The sequence below is a fragment of the Microcebus murinus genome, chromosome 1 (assembly GCF_040939455.1).
Source record: "Microcebus murinus isolate Inina chromosome 1, M.murinus_Inina_mat1.0, whole genome shotgun sequence".
Lineage (NCBI taxonomy): Eukaryota > Metazoa > Chordata > Mammalia > Primates > Cheirogaleidae > Microcebus > Microcebus murinus.
Window position 1 is genome coordinate 56,776,558 of NC_134104.1, and position 19,421 is coordinate 56,795,978.

Sequence of the window (19,421 nt, forward strand, 5' to 3'; positions counted from 1 at the left end):
TATTTAAATAAAAGTTATAAAAGTAAAAGTAGAACATACTACAGCAATAATGTTACTGTTTTACAACTGTAACACAATTTTCCCATGTTAACTAGCCAATAAATTCCAAGTTTCCTGGGCAGCTACTTTTTACACATACTAATACATTAAAAGGGACTAATATTTAGTGAAGATTGATCATGCCAAACACTTACATAACCTATCTTAGTTGATCCATGCCACAACCATATCAGGTATAATTCTATTCCCATTTAACAAAAAAAAAATTCTGTGCCAGATATCTTAAGAAATCAACTCAAGATCAAACAGCCAGTAAGTAGCAGAATATGAGCCCAGATCCACCTGACTCCAAGTGGAAAGACTCCCTGCTATTCCCATAATGAAAACTGGTGGCAATGTTATGGAGCTATATAGCCTAGATTTGAATCCCATCTTTGATGCAAACTATGTGATCCTGGACAAGTCACTTCATTTCCCTGAGCTTCAGTTTCTTCATCTGTCAAATGGGAATAATAACACCACCTACACTTCCTAGGTAAGCACTCAATAAATTTTAGCTATATTAATCCAGTCTTGTTTAGGACAAACATTACTCATAAAAAGTGTAATATGTTTGAGTAAGAGCGGTTAATATTTAAACTTTTAAAATGTTTATCACAATGCCTAGACTAAAACTTCATTTCAGCATGAACATTATAGCTGTGAGTAGAGCACATTACCTGAGGTTCTATGACAGATTCATTAAGAATAGCCTGGGTGACCGGATCTTGATTTACCACAATGGGACCCTGTGAGGAATCAGGAGCCATTGTTATATTTGGAAACCCTGCAAAAGAAAAATAAGTCATGATGATTTTATATCACTTAATTAAATTGACATCACAAGCTCTACACTGCCATAGGTTTGCATCATCATGTAAAAATCTCAATAACAATAATAGCAGCTCACACTTAATACGGTGCTTACTATATGCCACATATTGTTTTAAATGCTTTTACATATATCAACACATTTTACCCTCACAAAACCCTATGAGGTAGGTACTATTCTTATTTTATAGATTGGCAAACTGAAACTCAGGGACATTAAGCAACTTGCCCAGAGTCACACTAATAAATGGACAAGCCAGAATTCGAGCCTTGTACTAAAAATTAGTGATCTTATTTTGAAAGATTAAGATAAACATTGGATTATATACACATTAAAATGAATAATGCTGTGTATCTGACAAGAAGCAAAGTTCCTTGTAGAAAGAAACTAAAGTTGCTTTAGATTACAAATTAAGCTTTACTCAAATTATATATAAGCACAAGTACCATAATTATATGGTAATTTAATATTATTAATAATAAGCTAAAAATTAAGTCACATTTTAAAATTACAAAAGCCAGTACATTACACCATAAAATATTTTAGTAGATAATAACAATTTACCTTTCCTTAGCTGAATAATTTGTAATATAAGTAGTTAATATTCTTAATGAAAGCAAACAAATTATAATGATTAACCCTAGCAACCCTTATAAATTCACCCTAGAATACTTGTTACATAAGTAACACGATGCCCAAGAAAGTACTTTAAATTCCTACAAATAGTCAGTTGTAGGATATAGGTTAATAAGAAAAAGACGCTCTTGTTTGAATTGAATACTTTACCTGTGCGTCTACGAGGAAAATCAACAAACAAATCTTTTGTTGTAGCCATCAACAAATGATCAGATTTCTCCAACACATCCTGCATCTGGTATTGATCAGAAAGAATCTGAATATATGTTAATGAAAAATATTAATATTCAGAAAAAATATATTTACTTTTCAAATCACAAAGGAAAAGACCATTCAAAGGCATGCACATGGGCCGGGCATCGTGGCTCACGCCTGTAATCCTAGCACTCTGGGAGGCCGAGGCAGGTCAAGGTCAGGAGTTCGAAACCAGCCTGAGCAAGAGCAAGACCCTGTCTCTACTATAAATAGAAAGAAATTAATTGGCCAACTAATACATATAGAAAAAATTAGCCGGGCATGGTGGCACATGCCTGTAGTCCCAGCTACTCGGGAGGCTGAGGCAGCAGGATTGCTTGAGCCCAGGAGTTTGAGGTTGCTGTGAGCTAGGCTAACGCCACAGCACTCACTCTAGCCTGGGCAACAAAGTGAGACTCTGTCTCAAAAAAAAAAAAGGCATGCACATAAAAATAACCATAGGCTACTCACTACCTTTCTAAAATCCTTCAGTGGCAATATCTGTAAGTACCAGTAGATGGGGCTATTATAATAATTAGTGGCTTTCAAATGCTTAGCTGCAATCCAAAGAAATATCAAATCGTGACTGGGTACACTCATGAATACAAATAAATAAATAAATATATATATATATATAGTGTATGTATATGTTTTGTATATTTTTATATATATAAAACAAAATAAAAGTTTTACTTAAACTTGATGCATGAGAACCACTATGATATTTTCTTTTTAATTTCTATTCTATTTTTTAAATGATGGTTACAACTAATTTGATTTCACAATCCATTAACAAATTAGGATCGACAGTTTGAAAAGTGCAGATTAATGATATGAATCTTTGAGCCATAAACTCAGAGGTGTTTCAACCACTAAAGTGATTTCATAATCCACTAATGGGTCATAATCCACAACTTAAAAAACATGATGTATGATATGAGTTTTAGGATGTAAGATCTAAGTTGTAGGATTAAAAAAAATATTATGCCTCTGTGTTTAAAAACAAGTCAGTTTTTATCCTGGAGAGGTGGGAACTCAAAAAATACCATTATCATAGTGCCTCTGATTATATACTTTCAACTTAGGAATTTTCATAATTATAAACAAGGCCACAGCCTAGAGTACAGCAAGATAACTCTGTCTACCACCACCAGATGACATTCATAAGTTGAAAGAGTCTCAAAATTGGAAACTATACAGTTTCCAACACTGACTCAAATCGATAAAACATCTAGTAACAAATACTCTCACCAGAATTTCTCTACACCATGTAAACAAGTATATAATGTGACCTCAATTATTATTTTAGGACAAAAAGAGAAAAATAACAAGTCATATTCCTAATTTTTCCCCTTCTTCCCCTCCTATGGGCAAACAGGTTGGCTAGTTCAGTTGGTGAGAATAAAGTACTGAATTTGTTCCTTCCACAAAAAATAAGCTTTGGAATACCATAAGGCTGGAGTACATTTGGAACCAGAAGACTGGGGTTTTAGGCCCAGTCAAGTGAGCAAAATCCAATCTATTTAAACTTAGTTTCCTGATATATAAATGGAGATACAACCACATCCCAACCCTACAGAGGTGTTACAAGGATATGGACACACTGAAAACCTGTATAGCACTCTAGAGATGTTTAAGAATGTTGTTTCAACTTATATTATCCCATAAACCAAATTTCTATCCCGGCTTAGCCATCTTGCAAGTACATGCAATTAAAAGCTTAGCAATCAGTGAATGAATCTACATAACTTATCACTAGAAAAATTGAACAAAGCCTATTGGCAATGTTAAGAGTTTACTATTTAAAAAAATAGCACTGACCTATCAAAATAATGAGATAGAACTGACAGATGCTGATTGTGGAGAAATAATCTTACTAATCATGTTGAAACCTGATATTAATTATAATAAGTTCCCAAGTAAAGCCATTCTCCTGCCACCATTAGCTAGTCTCTGCCCTTTGGGCAGATGGTTTGAGAGGCCAAAGATCAGTGCATTGACTGGCCTTCCTCTCTTCTTTCTAGATTTATCACTCCTCTCATAAAGCCCATCCTCTTGATTGATAAACTGATCTCCCCAAGTCCAACTGTATACATTACTTCCCCAGATGGGTTTGCAGAGGTGCATATCTTGAATTTTTGAAGGATCAGTAAAGGTCCATGTAAGAAAACATTATTGGACACTCCTCATCCTAGCCCTCTTGTTCCATGGCAAGAGAAACCAGATGGAATTGGGAAATTACAAAGAGACTTGGGGAAATTATAAAAATCTTTGTGAAAGCCTCCCTCTCTATGAGCTGGATTTGAACTCTAGTGTGCTTGATTCCCATGGCATGCGTGCATCACACAGCAAATGAAATCTAAGATTATGCTGGCCAAAGAACTTTCTCTTAATTTATATTAATCGAGGAGCCCAGCTTCATGGGGATGGGTCCTGGTAACTTTAATACATAATGATTTAGCCTATGTGGACATGCCTAGGAATGCTTCTTTCTTTGGTCCCATGACATCTCTTAAACAGACATTACATATTTAGCAATATTAAAATAAAAGATGCACATATCCTTTGACTCAGCAATTCTACCTCTAAGAATTTATCCTATAAATATACTTATACATGTATTCAAAAATATATTCAAGGATATCCGTTACATTATTTTTAGTGGCAATGTGGGAGTCTGGCACTGCACTAGGCTGCCTCTTTTCGTGGTCAGATCTATGTTTATAGGCCTTTCACTGAGAATTAATGAATGTATAACATTTAAATGTACATGACTGTAAAGAAGCATTCTTTCTCAAACAATCCATTTGAGAAAGTCAAATGACTTTCTCAAGCTCTTGTATAAATTTATTTGAGAGATACCATTCTTCCTGATGATGTATAAAATTGAGGCTTTATTTCACTAAGAAGCCTAATGAATTCCTCAAAATGCAGAGTATGATTCAAAGCTGTCATGAAACAACACCCTGATAGCCAAGTGCCATAAGCTTCAACCTCAACAAGGAACAATACTACATTGTGAGTTTACTCACCCCACCTGCTCTATCCCCCACCCTAGTCCCCCCCACCTGACTGACCTGACCAGTACCCAGTGAGTATTACTACCATGTGAGCACCGTAGTGTTGATCAGTTAGTACCAGTTAGTACTCACATACAAAGCACATTCCTTTACAATGATTTCAACTCAAATACAGCAAAATAACTACTGTTATTTTTTCTTATTTTCCCATATAATTTATCCCTAAATAATCTGACTACTTATCTAAACATCCTATAGTATCTGGCATAAGGTTAATCCAAAGATAAGTGGCTCCATCCTTCGTCGAAGTCAGGAATCAGGAGGATGGAAAAACATGCACCACATGTACTCGCCATCAAACTGGGACTAACTGATCAACACTACGGTGCTCACATGGTAGTAATACTCACTGGGTACCGGTCAGGTCGGTCAGGTGGGGGGGGGGTGTAGGGTAGGGGATAGAGCAGGTGGGGAGGGTAAACTCACAGCTAATGAAGACGTGGTGCACTGTATGGGGGAAGGACACACTTGTGGCCCTGGCTTGAAGCGAGGTAAATGCATTTCATGTAACCAAAATGTTTGTACCCCCAAAATATCCTGAATTAAAAAAAAAAAAAAAGGCAAGTGGCTTACTACCCAGATGGACAAGCACACAATTTTTCTTTTGCAAAGTAATCTAATAGCCTTGCTATTAAAGTGAGAAAAATATTAATAATTGTAGTAGATTCTATATATAAAACACTAATTATATGCCAAGGACTGTGCTGATCACTTTACAATATTATATCATTGAAATCTCACAACAATGCAGTCAAGCAAATAATGTTATTCCATTTTAAATATGAGAAAATTCAGGCTGAGAAGTTAAAAAATTTGGTTAGGTAACATAGTAAGTTGTGGAGCAGGAATTTAAACCACCAAACTAGACTCTAATCATCACTCTGCTGCTATTTTAAAAGTCCATATGTAGATCATTGTATAAGGATGCAGTAATTACTAGAGTCTCTCCAATGTGAATCTAATTCGGGGAAAAAAGAGAATCCTATCTATCTCTTTCTCTTCCTAACTCTAAAAATAATGAAGTTTAGCATTACCTCCTTCATGATAGACAATCTTCTTTTCTCAAGATTCAAAGTTTCTGGTTTCTGCTTCTTCCATCTTCTCTTCAGAGCTTTTTCTTGGAGTTCCCAGTGTGCTAATGCTCTATTCTTCGACTTATGTATTTCATGACGGCGTATCTATAGAGAAAGAAAAAAATATAAAGGAATGTTTCAGGAACAAAGAAGTTGTCTACTCAGATGGTGGGACCACTTAGTCTAGTTCATCACTTTTAAATTTTTTCTGATCCAACATATGCATTTTATATATATTCACAGCCAAAATTTTCACAGTCCTCTAAATTTTCAAAAATGATCTTTAAAAAAAGAATCAGAATTAGTAAACCTTGCTAAAAGACACACTGAAAATAACATTAATTTCTACTTCCTGTGTATAAGACTATGGTGTTTTTCATATCACAGGTTGGGACTCATTTAATGGGTGGTAAAACCAATCGGGGCTCGGCAGGTCAAAACCAGCATTTTTTTTTTTTTTCCATTTTCAGTTGGCCAATTAACGTTTTTTGTTTTTTTTTTATTTTTAGTAGAGACGGGGTCTCGGCTCTTGCTCAGGCTGGTCTTGAACTTCTGAGCTCCAACGATCCACCCGCCTCGGCATCCCAGAGAGCTAGGATTACAGGCGTGAGCCACAGCGCCCGGCCAAAACCAGCATTTTTTAAACATACATACATACACACACACGCTGACTAGGCACAATGTACAAGGTACAAAACACAATGAGTCATCTTTGGCAAAGACACTCTCACTTCATGATAACCACATCGGTACCAAGAGCAAATAATGCAGTGTTTTTATAGGCCTTCAATGGCTGAATGTGAAAGTGGGTCACTGAAGATACAGAAATCCAGGGAAGTGGAGTTCCTGAGGCAGAAGAAGAGATATGAGCCACAGGCCTCAAGAATTAGAGGGAGGAGTACACTGAGGTGGCTAAGGAATAAAAGCAGATATTTGGTTCTATAAGTACTTTAGTATTCAGATCTATAAATATGAACATGTATTATCTAATAAAATGTCCTAGTAAGTTTTCACCATGTAAATAAGAAATCAGTCCATTAAGAGACTAATAACCAAATATTATGTAAAGATACTGACTCAAAAAATGAACGAAATGACATTTTTAAGATAATTGGGAAAATTAGAATATGTGCTAGGTATTAAGTAATAGCAAAAAAATATTTTTACTTTTATTGGGTATAATGTCACTCTGATTATGTTAAAAAATCTATAATTTTGTAAATGCAAATAGAATATATAGGTACAAAATGATGTGTTCTTTCAAATTTGCTTTAAAATATTTCAGTGAAGGAAGAAAAGAGTATGATAAATGAAGCAATATGGTAAAATTTTATTAACTATTATATCTTGTAAACAGTACATGGGAGTTCTTTATATCTTTGTCTCTACTTTCACTTGAGTTTGAAATTTCTCATTAAAAAAAATGTTAAGTCACTTGGAGGTCATTATAAGTCTCAATAAATATTTAATGAGCACCTACCAGGACTAAGACTTCTAGATACACAAAGATGTACAAGATACAGTCCCTATTTCTCAACAGCATTAACAATCTGCCCAGGGAGATTGGGCATATCCATATAAAGATAAATGATATGCATTATCTTGGAAGAAAACATAGAAGTAACTCTTTGTGAACTTTTTTATTAGAAAATAGTTTCTTAGGGCCAGGTGCAGTGGCTCACGCCTGTAATCCTAGCACTTTGGGAGGCCAAGGCGGGCGGATTGCTCAAGGTCAGGAGTGCAAAACCAGCCTGAGCAAGAGCGAGACCCCGTCTCTACTATAAATAGAAAGAAATTAATTGGCCAACTCAATATATATAGAAAAATTTAACCGGGCATGGTGGCGCATGCCTGTAGTCCCAGCTACTTGGGAGGCTGAGGCAGGAGGATTGCTTGAGCCCAGGAGTTTGAGGTTGCTTTGAGCTAGGCTGATGCCACAGCACTCACTCTAGCCTGGGCAACAAAGCGAAACTCTGTCTCAAAAAAAAAAAAAAAAGAAAAAGAAAAATAGTTTCTTAGATATGACACTAAAAATTCAAATGACAAAAGCAAAAATAAATAAATTGGACTTCACCAAAATTAAAAACTTTCATGTTCAAAGGACACCATCAAGAAAGTGAAAAGGCAACTAAGAAAATAGGAGAAAAATTTACAAATCACACCTGATAAAAAGCTTATATTCAGAATATATAAAGAACTCTTGCAACTCAATAATAGAAATAAATAACTCGATTTCAAAATGACTGAGGGCTTTTGAATAAAAACCACTCTAAATGGGGTAAAGTGATAACTCACTGTGGTTTTAATTTGCATTCCCTGATGATGAGTGAGTGACACTGAGCATTTTCTAGTATGTTTATTAGCTACCTGCCTATCTTTTGAAAAGCTTCTGTTCATGTCTTTTGCCACTTTTTAATGGGTTGTTTTTTTCTTACTGATTTCTTTGAGTTCTTTGTAGATTCTGGTTACTAGCCCTTTACCGGATGGATAGCTTGCAAATATTTTCGCCCATTCTGTAGGTTGTCTATTTGCTCTGTTGATTATTTCCTTAGCTGTGCAGAAGCTTTTTAATTTAATCAAGTCCCATTTATTTATTTCTGTTGTTGCTGTTACTGCCATTGGGGTCTTCTTCATAAATTCTTTGCCTAGGCTGATATCTAGAAGGGTTTTTCCAACATTTTCTTCTAGCATTCTTATGGTTTCATGCCTTACATTTAAGTCTTTTATCCATCTTGAATTAATTTTTATGAGTGGTGAGAGATATGGATCCTGTTTCATTCTTCTGCATGTGGCTCTTCTCCCAGCACCATTTACTGAACAGGGCTTCTTTTCCCCAGTGTGTATTATTGTCTGCTTTGTCAAAGAACCAACTGGCTATATGTGGATGGTTTTATATCTGGGTTCTCTGTTCTGTTCCATTGGTCTATGTCTCTCTCTTCTGTGCCAGCCAGTATGATGCTGCTTTGGTTACTATAGCTTTGTAGTATAGCTTAAAGTCTGGTAAAGTGATGCCTCCAGATTTGTTCCTTTTGCTTAAGGTTGCTCTGGCAATTCAGGCTCTTTTCTGGTTCCAAATGAAGCGTAGACATGGATACAGAGAGAAAGGAATGCTTCTACACTGCTGGTGGGACTTCAAATTAGTAAAACTTCTATGGAAAACAGTATGGAGATTCCTCAAAGAACTAAAAGTAGACCCACCATTTGACCCAGCAATTCCAGTACTGGGTATTTACCCAAAGGAAAAGAAGTCATTTTATCAAAAAGATATCTCTACTTGAATACTTATTACAGAACAATTCACAACTACAGAGATATGGAGTCAACCCAAATGCCCATCAATTTATGAGGGAATTAACAAAATGTGGTATATGTATATTATGGAATACTATTCAGCTATGAAGAAGGATGAATCAAGGCCTTTTGCAACAATTTTGATGGAACTAGAAACCATTATCCTAAGTGAAGTATCTAAAGAATGGAAAAACAAACACTGCATGTACTCGCTGTTAAACTGGAACAAACCGATGAACAAAAGTGCACAGAGGGAAGTAAAACTCAGTGGAAATAAAGCAGGGGGGAAGGGTAAAGGGAAACGGGCGAAAACCTAACGGGTACAATGAACACTATCTGAGTGATGGGCACACTTACAACCCTAACTCGAGCGTAACAAAAGTGATCCATGTAACCAAAAACATTTGTACCCTCATAGTTTGAAATAATAAAAATAAATAGATCTTTCTAAAAATAAAAAAAAAATGAAGAATTTAAAATAAAATAAAAATAAAAATAACTAGGGGATTTGAACAGATATTTCTCCAAAGATATTACAAATGACCAATAAGCTCATGAAGATATGCTTAACATCATTTGTCATTAGGGAAATGTAAATCAAAACCACAATGAGATAGCAATTTACATCCACTAGCAGAACTAAAATTTAAAGCAACAATAACAATGATGTGAAGACAATGGAAGCCTCATACATTCTCATGGTAAATGGTGCAGCCACTCTGGAAAACAGTTTGGCAATTATTCAGAAAATCATATATGGAGATACCATATAACCCAGCAATTCTACTCCTAGATATACATACAAAAGAAGTGACAATATATGTTTACACAAAAACTTGTACACGAATGTTCACAGCAGCAGTATTCATAATAGTCAAAAAGTGAAAACAACCCAAATGTCTACCAATTGGCAAATGGAGAAATAAAATATGGTATATCCATACAATGGAATATTAATCAACAATCATAAGGAATAAGGTACTGATACATACATACTACAACATGGATGGACCTTGAAAACATTATGGAAAAAGAAAGAAGCTAGACAACAAAAGGCTTAATGTTGTATTCCATTCATATGAAAAGTCTAGGATAGGCAAATCTATAAAGACATAAAGTAGATTAGTCATTGTCATAAACTGGGAGGAGGCAGGCATAGAAAGTGACTGTTAATGGATATAGGATTACATTTTGGGGTAATGAAAATGTTCTAAAAATTGATAGTGATGATGGTTACACAACTCTCAGTATACTAAAAGCCAATGAACAGCATATTTTAAAAGGATAGATTTGATGGCATGTGAATTATATCTCAATAAAGCTGTATTTTTTATAAAACCTATAGTGGAAACTTTAAAAAGCAGAATTGGAACCAAGATAATTAAGTAAAGTAAGACTTGGACAAGGAGAGAAGAAGGTAGAGAAATTGTTCCAAGTAAGGAAAATAGCATGAATTGGGCAGAAATGTGGAAATATACATGGCATGTTCAAAGAATAAACTACTACATTGACTAGACCAATATGTTTGTATAGGGAAGTACTAACAAATAATGCTGAAGATGTCTACAGATTTAAAAAGAAAAGATGTATACAGGGTAATGTTAGACTAGAGAGATCTTATTACTAAATACTCTGAATAAATGATTAAATTTTTGGTATTAAACGTACCAGATCTTCAGGAGTTGCCCGGTGAACTGTCAGATCATTCACAGTACTCTGCAAAAGAAGATCGTTCTTTAAAAAAAAGTTTTCTTATAAAATATTAGTTCTACTAGTTTTTAATGGCTGAAATGGTTTCAAAATCCTGGTACCAAAAATTCTTTCTTTCCAGGAATCAGTATTCTCAATTTAAATATTAACACAGATTACTTTCAGGTGACTTATAGAAAATAAAAGACTATTTTTAGGAGCCTTACAGAAAATAAGCACTGAATTTGCCAAGTAGGCATACATTACATTAAACAATGAATAAAAGAGAATAGTAATTATTCAAAATGAGTATTCCATAAAATCCCAGGATTTTAAGGCAACTCTAAAGATTTCTAAAACAAAGCGTGATCACCATAGAGAGGTTCAATTTGTATCCACAAACACCTTAAGCACACAATGAGAGATGAAGTTTGAGGGCAACGCATAATTTCATAAAATGTAAAAAGAGTCACTTAAATAAAAAGAAAGTAAACTAACATGACAGGGCTACTACACTGTACAACTCCAGGAGGTACCATTAATATAAGTCCATGTAACTAGCAGCCCTTGGAATTGTGTGGTATACAGCCTACACAGCTTTAAGTAGCAGCCCCGCAACTTAGCCCTTTCCAAAACTACTTCAGCCATTTTGCTACACAGATTTGGTAAGGCAGGAAATAAAACAAGTTAAGAATTTTACTTCTAATTGATGGGAAATACAAAGAGAACTAAAAGTCAAAATAGCTTCTGATGTATTCACAGACTAACCTTTTTGGCCATGATTTCTATTTATTATAGGTCAAGGTTTTTCTATACAAAAACTGTTATTTCTTTTACATTGATCTAGAAAGGTACAAGGCATAAGCTGGGCACAGTGGTGCCAGTCCCAGCTACTCAAGAGGCTGAGGCAGGAGGATCCCTTGAGCCCAGAAGTTTGAGGCCAGCCTGGGCAACATGGCAAGACCCTGTCTCTAAGAGAGAGAGAGAGAAAAAGAAAGGTACAAGGTAAAACTATAGGATCACAAAAATTGTTTTTAATAATCACAAAAAAATTCAGGCATACAAATGAGAGGGGATGTGCTTAGAATTAGTTCTCATGGAAGAAAATATAATATTCGTCAATACTATTGTGCTTAAAACTATTTTCTTTTGAAATTGCCTTTAAATCTAATTTATTAGCCATTTTAGAAAATGTCTTACTTATTTTTATCAAAACAATATTAATCAGTTTTATCTCTTCTCCCTCATTTGCCATTCACTCCAAATGACTTATGACCATTTTCTATGTTCAGTCTACCTTCAAAAAACAAAATTTTTCCACACGGGGATAAAAATGTAAAGCAAGGAAGGTTTTTAATGCAATTTCAAATAATGGGGTTTGATTACATCTGGAATAATAGCAGCATATAGGAATAAATATGGTCATCCCACAGTATCTACAAAGGATTGGTACCAGGACCCCAGCATATAGCGAAATCCATGCATACTCAAGTCCTGCAGTCAGCCCTCTGTATATGCAGGTTTTGCATCCCAAAAATATTGTATTTGCAATCCACCTTTGGCTGTGGAGGCAAAACCCAAAAAGGACCAACTGTATTTACTAAAAAAATTCTGCATGTAAGTGGATCTGCACAATTCAAATTCATGTTATTCAAGAGTCAACTGTACTGAACTTCCCAAAGTTACCAGGCTGTAGGTGATAACACTTATATTACATGTACTTTTTTCCCCCTTTTAATCAGTTTCATTAACTTAGAGTCAGAACTTTATTTTACAGCCAATCAGATGACAACAAAACAATCTAAACACAGAAAAGTACCCCTGTTCCACCTTCAAAAGCTGTCAGTTTGCCCAGAATTCCTGATCAGCTGCAAACCAGAAGGTTCCAAGTCCAAAAGAATCCCTGAGATTCAAACTAGTTCCTGACTAGTTACTCTCCACAATAGAAAATAAAGGCATTTAAAATCTCATGGTCCAAACCAAAGTATCAAGCTGTAGAACATATAAATTTCCTTGGTAATACCAGATGTTATTCAGGTTAGGAGCCAGAGATCATATGTCCCAGATGCTTGAGACTTGTCTTATATCTTAAGGGAACCTTTGGACTGAAACTAACCAAGTCCTGGAGGTAAGCAATAAATAATTCAAGGGATAAGACAGCAAGGATCATCTATTTTTTCATCCAAAAATGCCACTCATATGGTTATGGTATCACTGGTTGCTGTGGGCAAATCTAAAAAAGGTACCAAAAGAATGCACAAACTTTAGTGACACAGGTGAGCTAGAGTTGCCTAATGCAGTGAATTCTTAATCAAGTAGAGGAGAGGAGACTTTTTAAAGTATGTTCCCCACCAATTTAAGATTCTAATTCTTCAAAGGAGATGGAGGTTACAGCCTAGATATGTGTATTCTAAAACCCTCCCCGAAGGATTCTGCTCTTCCCTCCAACACCTAGGATATAACATGCCCAGAAACCCATTCCACACTATGACAAGCTGAGCCCCATTCAGAACTCCGTCCTGAGTGACTAGGGTCATGACACCGTGTCTGTTGCTTCAGAGGAATACTGTATTGCTTATTATCCCACCTAGACTTACATCCCATTCTTGCTTCACTGCAATTTTCTTCTTCTTTATTTTCAGTGCTTTTCTTCCGCCTCCCCGGGGACCATAACGCTGCACTCTGACAAATGACATCTGGAAGTAATAATCACATCAAATTTTCAATATACGAGAAAAAGTAAATAATTAAGCATCACCAGAGGGGGGAAAAAGACATCCAAGAAAAACAAAATGAATCTTAAAACATCAGAAGAAAAATTCAAGCATGATTAAAGGAACAGGCTAGCAAAATACTTTGTTCTCTCATTTAACAACTAATAGAAACTTGGTATGGGTGACTATAATAAAAGAAATCTCAAGTCAACAACTTATATATATTTAACTAATAAAGAACACTAGGAATGCAGAAATCATGGCCTACAGCAGAGAAGTAGGACAGCAGTTATAGGCTTTGTGATCAGTTATACAAACTCACAATTAGTAGAAAAAATGCCAGTCACACACTAACAATATAAATTCAAGGTGAAGGGAAGAGAGGGCAAAAGAGAGTCAGAGTTCTTTTGTAAGCACTCTAACACTCAAAATCATTACCAGATACATATATGCTTACTTTAAAATAAAACTAGCTAAACTTTGGAGAACAAATGAGGTATGATAACCACTTCTAATATCCTTTGCATAATACTAAATGGAGCTAATGAAGGATTTTAAACTAGAATTTGTAAATTACCAACATTAGCTTGGCACTCTTAAAATAGCAATGCTAAGGATACTGGAATAAACATATAAAAAATCAGAAAAGAGACCCATAGTTCCCGAACAGTAGGATTTTATAATACATGTACGTGACTTTTAAAAAGCAATACATATACTTGACTACTGTTATGAAATCCTTTTACCTACCTAAATAATTACAGAACTTTCCAGCTGACCCCCTTATTCCGAATTGGCCTAAAACAAAGACTCTACTATTTTCCTTAAGTACATTTTTTAAAAATTGTCTACTGTAATAAAAATGCCTAAATGCAAGCATTTTTCAAGAGTTTGCCCTTAATCTTGGTTGTTCTCTGTAACTCTCTTTTACCCAGCACATTCACTCTTTAAACATGGTATCTAATTTCAGAGTTTACAAATCAGCAAAAGAGAATAAGTCACATACAAGTTAGGGAATAACGCTTAATTCTATGATGGTTATGATGATGATGATGACAATGATGATATAGTAGTAGCTGTGGTAATGATGTCATCAGCTAACACATACTGAGTGCTTACTATATAAATCAGGTACTATTCTAAACTCTTTACACATTATCTTCTTTAATCTTCACAATAATCCCAGACATACTTATTATTTATTACTCATTTACAAATGAGAAAACAAAAGGACAAAGAATTAACCAACTGTGAAGGTCACACAATAAGTATCAGAGTCATAAATGCCATTTTAAAGATACAGAATAGAATAGAACTGAGAGTCCAAAACAAATCCTTATATATATGGTCAGTTTAATTTCAAAAAGGGTGCCAAGACAATTCAATGGGAAAAGAATAGTCTTTCCAACAGATAGTGCTTGGACAACTGGATATTCATGTGAAAAAGAATGAAGCTGGACCCCTACCTCACACCACATACAAAAATTAATTTTAAATGAATCATAAGGTTAAGTGCGGTGGCGCACACCTATAATTCCAGCACTTTAAGAGGCCAAGATGGGAGGATAACTTGAGACCAGGAGTTTAAGACCAGACTAAGCAACATTACGAGACTCTGTCTCAATACACACAAACACAAAAAAATTAGCCAGGCAAGGAGGCACGTGCCTATAGTCCCAGCTACTTGGGAAGTAAAGGCAGTAAATGAACCACAGATTTAAATGTAAAAGCTAAAACTATAAAACTCTTAGAAGAAAACATAAGAGTAAATCTTTGTGAACTTTGGATTAAGCAATGGTATCTTAGATATGGCACCAAAAGCATAAGCAACAAGAGAAAAAGTAAATTAGGTGTCATCAAAATTAAAAATTTTTGTGCTTCAAAGGCACAATCAAGAAAGTTAAAAGACAACCAATAGAACGGGAGAAAATATCTGCAAATCATATATCTGACAAAGGACTTGTATTCAGGTTATATAAAGAATTCTTACAACTCAACAATAAAAACACCAATTTAAAAATGGGCAAAGGACTTGAATAGACATTTCTCCAAAGTTATGGTAGACAGCCAATACGCACCTGAATAGATACTCAACATAATTGTTATTAGGAAGATCCCAATAAAAACCACAATGAGATACTACCTCACATCCACTAATATGGATATAATCAAAAAGATGAATAAGCATTGACAAGAATGTGGAGAAACTGTAATCCTCATACATTACCGATAGGAATATAAAATGGTGTAGGCACTTTACAAAATAGTTTGGCAATTCCTCAAAAAGTAAAACACAGAGTTACTGCATAACCTAGCAGCTATTCCACTCCCATGTATATATCCAAGAGAATTGAAAACATATGTTCACATAAAAACTTTTACATAATTGTTCACAGCAGCATTTTTAAAAGACAAAAAGAAGAAATATCCCAACTGATGCGGTGCTATGAATAAAATGTGGTATATCCACACAATGGAATATTATTTGGCAACAATAAGAAATGATGCACTGATATATGCTACAACATGGATGAACCTTGAAAAGGTTCTAAACACGGAAGGCCACACATTGTAAGATATCAGTTATATAATATATCCAGAATATGCAAATCCATAGAGACATAAAGTAGATTAGTTGTTGTCAGCATCTAGAGGGAGCAGGGAATGAAGATTGACTGCCAGTGGGTATAGAGTTTCTTTTTGGGTGATGTAATGTTGTAGAATTAGAGAGTGATGACAGTTGCACAACTACATAAATATACTAAAAACCTCTGAATTGTATACTTTAAAGGTTAATTTTATGATACATGAATTTTATCTCAATAAAGCTTTTATAAAAAAGGATATAGAAAAATATAATAGTTGTTCAAAGAAAGAAATCAAATGTATTTTAACCACTTTGATCTTTAACCACTTAGATCTCCAATTTACTCTGCAAAAACAAAGGGGAATCATAAAATGTCGGTAAATCTATATGATTGTACATCCATTAAAATTATATTAAGATTACATATCCATTAAAATTATATTAAGAAGAATGTTTAAAAGCACTTATTTGGGCAAAAAGCTTCACATTTGATCCCACAACCCTATGAGGCATGCACTATGTTGAGAGACAATATAACATAGTGGTTAAGAGTACCAGCTGAAATCAGACTGCCTGGATTCACATCCCATCTTTGCCACAACTGTGAAATGGAACTAATGAAATACATAAGCACTTAGAACCCTGCCTAGCATACACAAAGTTCTATTTAAGTGTTGCGGACAATGGTGTCAGTGACACTATTAACCTCTTCCCCAAATAAGAAAAATGAGGGTTAGAGAGAGTTACCTATATTGCTCAAAGTCACACAATTAATAATAGGCCGAGCAAAGAGGAGACAGTCAAAACCAGGTCTAAATGACTGTAAAGCACATGGTAGAAAACTTGGCTAGAATTGGATTACCTCTGTTTGGTTCTATATTTTCCAAACTCTCTACAATGAACCTGTATTATTATTCTTAAAAATAAGGGGACAAATATATTTCAAGTTACAACATTTAAAATATTATACTTATTCAGAGGCTAAAATTCCACCAGCCTTAATTCTGAAAAAACAGTCATGAATATGAGTAGTCAAAAATAGCTGTCAAAGGGCCCATGGACTGAAAGGCGATATCCTCAATATACCAATACCAAAAATATAGAAAAGGTAGTATTTTTTTATCAGTTATTTGTATACCAATGGTGACTTCTGATAATAAACATAATATGTCCAATCAGAAAAGCTTTTCTTTAAGCAAAGAGACATAGAAATATAAACACATGATCAAATATCTGAGTATTATTTGTGTGAATGTGAAGTTACCAATTTTAACATAAGAAAATGTTATATTCAATGAATCCACATTCACCTGACAAAACAGTGGTGAAGCGAAGATGCACATCTGTTGCCATTTTTTCACTTCAATTCATAGGGATGGGGAACCTGTGGCCTTGGGACCACTTGGGGCCATAAGTGGCTTTCTGGATCCTTGATGGCAGCCTTTTGACTGAATCCAAAATTTACAGAACAAATCCTTTTATTAAAAGGGTGCAGCAGAGAAAGACCAAGCTTTTCTTGCCTCCTTTGGTACTTAAAAAAGAACATTCTTGAAATCAGAAGGCTGCAGGTTCCCCACCCCTGTGTGAGGCAAATGTGAGAAGAGATGTCATTCTTGTGATTACATTGTGTTATACAGAACTGCCTTAGAAGGCTGTAGCAAAAGAGGCTCTCCAGGCTTGAGGAGGCAAACCGCCATGTTGTAACTGCCTGTGGAAAAGGCCAGTGGCAAGGAACTCAAGGAACTGCAGGCATCCTCTATGACTTGAGTTCAGCCTTCAGTAAGAGGCTGTGGTGGGGGTGGCATGGAGGGGGGGATGTTGGGTGAGGCTCAGTCATACAGCAACAACGAAATAAATTCTGCCAACAACCTGAGTGTACCTGGAGGTATATTTTTACCAAGTTGAGCCTCCAGATGAGAATGCAGCCTGGCCAATAACTGGATTACAGCTTTGTGAGATCCTAAGCAGAGAACCTAGCTAAGCCATGTCCAAATTCATAACCCATAGACACTGTGAGAGAGTAAATGTGAAATTGTTTTAAACCACCAAATTTGTGGTAATTTCTTACATAGAAACTAGTAAACTACCAATCAGAAATGAAAAAATATCCTGATTTTTCTATTCTCTTCTCCATTTCTTCACAGGTTCTATTAGCTGTGAAGGTACCTCCCTTCTCATAAACAACTTAATCAAGGGCCTTCACCCAGTTCTATCCTAGTCCTCTTACCCCTTTCCATTAGATACTCTCTCCTTTCATCCAATAATTGTTGGCCTCTTCTGAGAAACCCCTCTCTGATATCCATCCATCCATTCCAAGGACCCGGTCCCAACGTACCCTGGACAGTTGGTCTCTCTCCTGCTGGACGGTAACCTACTTAAGAGCTACAACCGAGTACCCTCAATTTCTAGTTCTGTGCAAAAAGGCCCGAAAGCGGCGTGCGCGCGCACACTCAAGGTGGCCCTGGAGCGCGCTAGACACAAACACAGCCAGACACGCACCCGCACACGCACATACACTCTCAAAACACACACAGCCGCGGCTGCGCTTTCTCTCGTAAGGACTTCCCGACCCCGGCGCCTGGATCCCCAGGGAACAGAAAAGAGACGCCACCACCGTTCTCCCCGCCCCATATGAAGCCGGGTACCCAAGGCTCTGAGGGGCTGCGGGCTGCAGGCCTCCATCATCTCAACCTGCCTTGCCGTTTCCCGACTGTCGCCCTCACCGCGACTAAAACTCCAGGTTCTGGAACCGCGGAGCGCGCCACAGGCTAACGCAACCGGCCACTTCCGGGATGTTGCCTGGGTTACCAGAACCCCGCCCCACGTCTTTGCGTATATCCGGTGAGCCCAGTGCGCAGGCACCTCCCAAAGCTAGGCAGGGAAGTGATGACTTCTTTCCGCAGGTTTCAGGGCAACGTATTGAAGGATAGGCATGCGGCATTAGCCAGTGCCTCGAGAACCCTCCGAGAGAAAGATGGTGCTCCCCACACCAGGCTTCACATATCACGCTTATTTGCTTTCAACTGTGTTCATTTATTCAAAAATGTTTATTACCACCTACAATGTGCCAGAGACTATGATAGGTTCAATGGGCACTAAAAACAAGGTCCTTGCCCTCAGGAAACTTACCACAAAGTAGCAGACAGCTATCAATGACACAAACGTAAAATTAAAACTGTCACAAGTGCTAAGAATGAAGCACACTAACTAGATACTAAGCTTATTATAGGAATATTTCAATTACCC

General features: G+C 36.1%; 1 protein-coding gene across 4 annotated transcripts in view; it reads right to left on the bottom strand.

Annotated features, from left to right (window-relative positions):
* Positions 1–18,986, bottom strand: part of SPICE1 (spindle and centriole associated protein 1) — a 58,530-nt gene extending 39,544 nt beyond the window's left edge. The window contains exons 1-6 of one of the 4 annotated variants that reach the window (XM_076001450.1): positions 18,899–18,986; positions 13,472–13,570; positions 10,854–10,901; positions 5,856–5,999; positions 1,658–1,763; positions 720–826 (exon numbers count right to left, since the gene is read on the bottom strand). In XM_076001450.1, coding sequence (XP_075857565.1) covers positions 720–826; positions 1,658–1,763; positions 5,856–5,999; positions 10,854–10,901; positions 13,472–13,570 — 504 coding nt within the window. In that variant the 5' untranslated portion in view covers positions 18,899–18,986. Of the gene's footprint in view, positions 1–719; positions 827–1,657; positions 1,764–5,855; positions 6,000–10,853; positions 10,902–13,471; positions 13,571–18,870 lie in introns of all 4 variants that reach the window. The other 3 variants (XM_076001454.1, XM_012787517.2, XM_076001464.1) reach the window with 3 other exon arrangements.
* Positions 18,987–19,421: the final 435 nt, after the last annotated feature.